The following is a 6,641-nucleotide window of genomic DNA, read 5'->3' on the forward strand; positions in this document are numbered from 1 at the left end:
TCCACCTTGGCTCATTGTCAGTGGAGGGCCTGCCTCCACTGGGGCGGAGAGAGCTGCCCTGAGGACTAGACGGTTCTGGGCGCAGAAAGGATGCTCACTTCATCCCCAGAAGTCTCTGCTCTGGGCTCCGGCGATGTCCTCTGTTTCCCCGGATCGTACTGTGTCCGAACTGTCTGCGGTAGAAACGGGATCCCAACCCACCCTGACTTCTCTACAACAGCTCTAGGCCCCCTTTGAGTTTGGGGACCCTCGGGGTGTCCCAGGAAGCAGGTCTGTGTGTCCGTGGATCCACGTGGCCCTGGCTGTCCAGGCACAGAGGGGGCCCGGGGTTTGGAACTGCAGGCCAGCAGCGCCCACCCCTGCCCCCAGCTGCTGGAGCTGCAGGCCATACCAGGGGCCCACGCCCTGGGCGGGTGCACAGGGCAGCCATTGTCTGTGCAGTGCCTGGCACCCTCTCGTTTGCATAGCCACGTGAAGAATGTGAGGGAGCAGGCTGGGGACGAGTCCCTGCGGAGGGGGGCCGGCCTGTGGGGGAGGAAGGCTGCGGGTGGGGGTGGGGGGGTCCACGGCAGGACCCTGCTTTCCCCCAGTGTGGTCCAGGAAAGGCAGGTGGGCCGCTGGGGATGGAGAGGGCAGCCAGGAGGCGGGGCGCTGGCCAGAGTAGGAGCAAGATTGTGGCATTCCCCCTGCACCCACGCCTGGCGGTGCCCACGGGGCCAAACTGAACGTGAGGGGATTGCTAATGAGCTCGAGGAGAGTTAAACATTCCCCTGTTCCAGAGGGCTGAGCTGGGATGGGAGAGAGGAGGAGGGTGTGGGGAGCTAGGAGGGGCAGCCTGAACCCCAGGAATGTGCAGAGGCCACGGCTCCCCGCCAGGCTGTTCTGGAGCTGGAGGCCAGGGCCCCGTGCCTCCGGCCCCAGCAGGGGCTGCTAAACCAGCCAGCAAGGGGATTAACGGGGCTGAACAGTCTGCCTTCCTTCAGACTGATGCCAGGAGGTCAGTCCTATCTCCCACCTCCCCGACCAGGCCCCTTGCTGGCTGGCAGCCAGGTCTGGCCCAGCCTTGTTGGGGTCCTTCTGCCCCCCTCAGATCTCAGACCCCACAGTGCATATTCCCTGGCCTGGCCTCCCCTGTTTTTGATACATATTCCCCCCTACCCCCAGAACCCGGGATTCCCTCTCCGCAACATCCCCTCCCCAGCCCAGTCTCTCCACATCTGGATCTGGCCTCAGAGCCCTCTCCAGAAAGTTCTCTCTGATGTCTAACTCTAGTCTTACCTGACGCAAAGTGGGATTCCATTTCCTTTCTGTCCTACAGAGGACAGAAAACCCAAGGGGCAGGTCAGCCAAGCAACAGCAAAGTCCATCATCTCAGGGCTGGTGCTGGGGCAGGAATTAAAATTGTAGGACATGTGCACGGTTGCTAAAGGGGGTTCCCCGGCAGGAAGGCCCTGAGGGCAAGCAGGGTCACTCCTCCCAGCCCCTCCCCTCTCTTTCCCTGGGAGGCGGGGCCGAGGCACCCACCTGGGCCAGGGCCCCACCCTCCACCCCCAGGGGGCTGGCAGGAGCTTTGCTGGGGACCCTGCCCTGGCTCAGGCAGCTGCTGTGGGCGGGCCCCTGGCCTTCCGGGCCCCTCGGCCTCCCCCTGCATTCTAGAGCCCAGAGCTTTTGCCTTTGCCGCTGCCGCTGCTGGGCTGCCACCTCTCCTTCTCAGCCTCTGGCCACTCGCCGCTCCCTCACCCCCCACCCAGTTGTTCCTCTCACCTGGCCATGACCCCAGCTTCCCCAGGGATCCTGGCCCGGCCCTGAGCCCTGGGACCTCCAGCCCCCTCCTCCCCTCCCCTGGGCCATGGCCAACTCAAGCCTCCAGCTCCTGGGCTACTTCCTGGCCCTGGGTGGCTGGGTGGGCATCATCGCCAGCACAGCCCTCCCGCAGTGGAAGCAGTCCTCGTACGCGGGCGACGCCATCATCACGGCCGTGGGCCTCTACGAAGGGCTCTGGATGTCCTGTGCCTCCCAGAGTACAGGGCAGGTGCAGTGCAAACTCTACGACTCCCTGCTCGCCCTGGAAGGTAGGCTTCCCACCGGCTGGGTGGGGGGAGGTGGGATGAGGGGGAAGGGGGGAGTCTGGAGGAGGCTTGCCCACAGCCTGCCACCTGCGCTGGGCCTCATTCTCCAGCCCCTATCCCTGTGCGTTTAGAAAATCCAGGCCAGCCCGGTGCTCCGTGGAGGGCAGGGGCTCTGGCTCTGGCAGCCACGATCCGAGCTCACCTTAAAGGAGCCACTACCCCTTCTCTGTGTTCTCTTGTCCTCATCTGTAGAGGAGAGTACAGGACTGTGGCAGGGTTAGCTGAGAAGGGTGCGTGGCACTCAAAGAGGCTCATTCCCTTCCGCTTCTCCCCATACTCCCTATGCAGACACACTGCGTGCACACACACCTTCGTGCCAGGCCTGCACCTAGACACGCATGCCCCCATCTGGGTGCACCGACCCACACTACACACAGGCCTGTGCACATGGCGTTTGGGCACGTAGGTCCCTCACCTCCTCCTGGGGTGCAGGGTTGAGCCTGACAAGTTGGCTTGTAAACGGGCCACTGGAGCTCTGTCCCTGGCTCAAGGCCAGCCCACCCACCCTCTGCCCAGGGCCCCACAGGCCCGAGTCGGGCAGCTATCACACGACCCCCCTTCCCCATGCCCATCCAGGCAGATCACCTGGCTCCTTCAGGGACCCAGATCTCCTGAGCTGCCTGAGGTCCAGGACTGACCTGGGTGCAGGTGTATACCTGCCGTGGGTGACTCAGAGGGCAGAGGGGAAGGTGACCAGGAGGCAGAATGACCGATAGAGAAGTCGTCCCTGCCCGAGAGCCAACCTGGGACGAGCTGGGCCTCGGACACCCTTGGTTCTTTCTTCTGCTGAATCTGCAAGGCCCCAGGAGGAACTGACCCCTACTGCTTGGGAGAAGGTGGGCCAAGCCCCAAAGGGAGGCCACCTGCCAAAGAGCAGCAGACGAGAGAACTCAAACTACCCTGCCGCTCCTCCTACCCCCCCTCCCCTCTTCTCCGACCACCTACTCGGTCCCTCCCGCCCTGCCCAGGTCACATCCAGTCAGCCCGAGCCCTGATGGTGGTGGCCGTGCTCCTGGGCTTTGTGGCCATGGTCCTCAGTGTGGTTGGCATGAAGTGCACCCGGGTTGGAGACAGCAACCCCATTGCCAAGAGCCGCATCGCCATCTCTGGGGGTGCCCTTTTCCTCCTGGCAGGTGAGTGTCCCTGGCTCCCTCTCCACCATCTCGGTCGTGGCAGGTGGCCCCACTCTGGGTGGCCGACTGGGGCCAGAGAAGGGCTGAGCACTCCCTCCTTTGTCCTTAGGCCTCTGCACTTTGACAGCCGTCTCGTGGTATGCCACCCTGGTGACCCAGGAGTTCTTCAACCCCAGCACACCAATCAATGCCAGGTGAGTGCCAGGGCACGGCTTGGACCAGGGGACAAGCTGGGCCTCCCGCTCCACTGCCTTTGTCCAGCAGGGCACCTGGAGGGAGAAACAGGGGATGAGCACTGGGTGTCGCCACTGAGAAGCTCTGGAGCGGGGAGCCAGGCAGGGTGTGGCTGGGCCCTCTGAAGGGGCAGGAGGCCTGTGGAGGGCGCTCCAGGGGCTAAGCAACCCGGATCCAGGTTTAAATCCCAGCTCTGTGTGTGCTTGCTGTGTGAAAACGCAAGTTCCTTTATCTTCCTGAGCCTGGTCTCCTCCCTGTAAAATGGAGCTGGGACCCAAGGACCCAGCTCACACGTGGTTGTGAGGGCTCAGTGAGATACCGCGGAGAGGACTTAGCACAATGCCAGGGCCCTGGAGAGCACTCAGCAACCCCGTTGCTGTGATTCCCGCAGAAGGCAGCAGGTGCTTTGGGCTGGGAGATGGAGACTGGAGAAGTGGTAAGGGCAGATGTGGGGGGACCTTACGGCCATAGGAAGATTTGGATCCCCATCCTGGGGCAGAAGGCAGCCAACAATCCTGGCTGTGGCATGCAACGTTGGTGGGGAGGAGATAAGACCAGTAAAGTGCAAAGGTCTGGAGCAGGCCTTGGGGCTAGAGGCTAGCAGTGAAAAATACATTCAGAGATATTTAGGAGCTAGCATGACCAGGACTAGTAAGGCCGAGGGCATGAGGGCAGAAGAGGGGGCTCTGTGAAAAGCCTGGGCCCACCTGGCTCCAACCTCCCATCTCAGCTTGCCACAGTAGAGAATGGGACAGTCTCCACCCCAGACGTCCCAAAAGACCTTGGGCCCCGGAGTGGAGGGAGAATAGGAAAAGATGCTGGGGATGTTGCAGTCTGGAAGGCTCCCTGGAGAAGGCAGAGGTGTGGTGAGGGAGAAAAAGGAGACCTCAGGCATGGGGCTTGTTCCCTGGGGCTGGCAGTTCCAGCCACAAAGATCTCCAAGCAACAGGCAGCTCAGCTCAGAGACAGACACCAGCCTGGCACTCGTTCCTTATCCCTTCAACATTTCCCAAGGCACCCAGTATGCTGGCCCTGTGCTGAGCCGCGGAGGAACGGAGGAATCCCGCGCTCTCTGCCCTCCAGGCCCTCCCTTCAGCTCGGGCAAGCCCTGGGGGCTGAATGGCCATCCAGTGAGAGTCAGGGTCAGGCACAAGGGGTCAGGGAAAGACCCTGGGAGGAGGTGGCATCTGAAGTGGGCCCTTAAGGCAGAGGAGCGGAGCACAGGAGTCACAGACAGGGTCCCTCCAGGAGGGGGGCACCTCAGGCAAAAGCATGGAGGCGGGGAGTCCTGGGGGCGCTGCAGAGAGGCCAGGAGGCGGGAGACACGGGGCACTAGGTGGAGGGGCCCGCGCGCCCCAGAGGAGAGCAGGGAGCCCAGGCTGGGAGTTCTGTGGGTCAGAGGGTGACCAAGAGAAAGATGGCAGGGATTGCCCTGCTCCTCCCCGTGGCACTCGGCGGCCCCCCTGGACGCCCTCCTCCGGCCAGATGAGGAAAGGGGCCTGAGTACGCACACAGAGCGGGCCGCCCTGGGCCTGGGTCACGCTGGGTGATGCGGCTGTGCTGGGTGATGTCGGTGAGGGGGAATGGGGGGCATTCATCTGAACTTATCCAGAGAGACTGGGGAGGCTTGGGAGGCCCCTGATCTCAGCTCCCCACACCCTGCACGCCCCTTGGGAGGGGGGAGCCCCGGGACAGGGCGGGCCTGCAGCCACCCCTGAAGGCATCCTCCTTACCTCTTGCAGGTACGAGTTCGGCTCGGCCCTGTTCGTGGGCTGGGCCTCCGCCGGCCTGGCCATGCTGGGGGGCTCCTTCCTCTGCTGCACATGCCCGGAGCCCGAGAGAACCAACAGCAGCCCGCAGCCCTACCGGCCGGGCCCCTCGGCTGCTGCGCGAGAGTACGTCTGAGCCCTGCACTCTGCCGTCCCCTGCGCCACCCTGGGCGGGGCCAGTAGGGCACAGCGCATCCCCGAGCTGCACTGAGCAGCTTGTCCCCACGTAGGCGCCCACCCTGCACTCTAAGACTCAGAACCAGACAGAGGGCGGCCAGAGGCAGGACTCAGCCCGCAGGTGCACGTGCACGTCCAGGTACAGGCAGGGACCCGTCTGCACCACGCACGGGCACCAGCACGTTTCCAGCCCAGATGTCGTCACTTTCACGGGCCGCTATTTACTCATTGCAGGGCTACGTGAGGGCCTACGCTGTGCCGGCCCCGGGGACACGGCCACAAAGGTGGACCTTGGTGCCCCGTGACCTGGGGTGGCTACAGTCTGTCCCCTTCCCAGGCTGACAGGTTCCTCACAGCAACCCCACGAAGGGGGCAGTGCCAGGATGATGAATGTCCCCATGTTACACATGAGGAAACGGTTCAGAAAGACCAAGAGACGTGCTCGGCCCGCTGTCCTTGAGTTCAGGTCTCAGGCTCTTCCAGTAGATCCAGCACCACGTGCACATCCACACACAAGGCCAGGCCAGAATGTGCCCTTCCCCCACAACCCCCCGCTCCCAGGAATGGGCCCCCGGTTGGGCTGCTGTGAGGGCCCAGGTCTGACCACACTGGCCAGTCCCTGCTCCTAGGCCTGAACCCCACAGCCCCTGCCCTGCCCTGTTGCTCACCCCACTAACCAGCTCTCCTCTCTTTTGACTTTCAGACCAGTTGTTAAATTGTCCGCCTCCGCCAAGGGCCCCCTGGGTGTGTAATGTCCAGGTCCCCAGCCCGACTGTCCCCCTGCCACACCTAGACTGTGTGTTTGGTATTTTTTGGAAAGAGAAGTGAACATCCAGTCTTGAGTGTGGTGTCCTTCGATCTGTCCCTGGCATGGCTACGATGGGTCCCTGGGTCCTTGCACATACAGATGGGGAGACAGACCTCCAGGGTGGGTTACACAGCACATCCGGTGCTGATCAGGGCTCCAGGAAACTCCCCAGCCTGGCTCTGACCTCAGAGCCAGAATGAGGGGACATTGTAGGAGCCAGAGTAGGGAGAGGTGGTCTGAGGCTGCCTGGGACTGTGGCTGGAGTCCTGTCCTCATGCAGAAGTGTGTGAGCCAGCCTGGAGGGGCTTTTGGTCTTGAAGTACAGATACCATGTTAGTATAGAAGGGGGAAATGTCCTCAGAGGGAGATAGGGAAAATTCACCCAGATCGG

At 62.8% G+C, this 6,641-nt stretch overlaps 1 protein-coding gene across 1 annotated transcript; it reads left to right on the forward strand.

Annotated features, from left to right (window-relative positions):
- Nucleotides 1-802: 802 nt before the first annotated feature.
- On the forward strand, nucleotides 803-6,277 carry CLDN19 (claudin 19). The gene is made up of 5 exons (XM_019429224.2): nucleotides 803-2,072; nucleotides 3,098-3,262; nucleotides 3,372-3,456; nucleotides 5,239-5,391; nucleotides 6,146-6,277. Exons 1-5 carry the CDS (start codon nucleotides 1,850-1,852, stop codon nucleotides 6,192-6,194), a joined length of 675 nt encoding a protein of 224 aa, XP_019284769.1. The 5' UTR covers nucleotides 803-1,849; the 3' UTR covers nucleotides 6,195-6,277.
- Nucleotides 6,278-6,641: the final 364 nt, after the last annotated feature.

This window comes from Panthera pardus, unplaced genomic scaffold (assembly GCF_024362965.1).
Source record: "Panthera pardus isolate Hobbes unplaced genomic scaffold, ASM2436296v1 HiC_scaffold_11, whole genome shotgun sequence".
NCBI lineage: Eukaryota > Metazoa > Chordata > Mammalia > Carnivora > Felidae > Panthera > Panthera pardus.

Excerpts from the sequence above, each read along its gene's own strand:
- CLDN19 (XM_019429224.2), top strand. The coding sequence starts at position 1,850 with ATGGCCAACTCAAGCCTCCAGCTCCTGGGCTACTTCCTGGCCCTGGGT. Across the intron at positions 3,263-3,371 it reads TGCCCTTTTCCTCCTGGCAG|GCCTCTGCACTTTGACAGCC; the intron begins GTGAGTGTCCCT and ends CTTTGTCCTTAG. Across the intron at positions 3,457-5,238 it reads AGCACACCAATCAATGCCAG|GTACGAGTTCGGCTCGGCCC; the intron begins GTGAGTGCCAGG and ends TACCTCTTGCAG.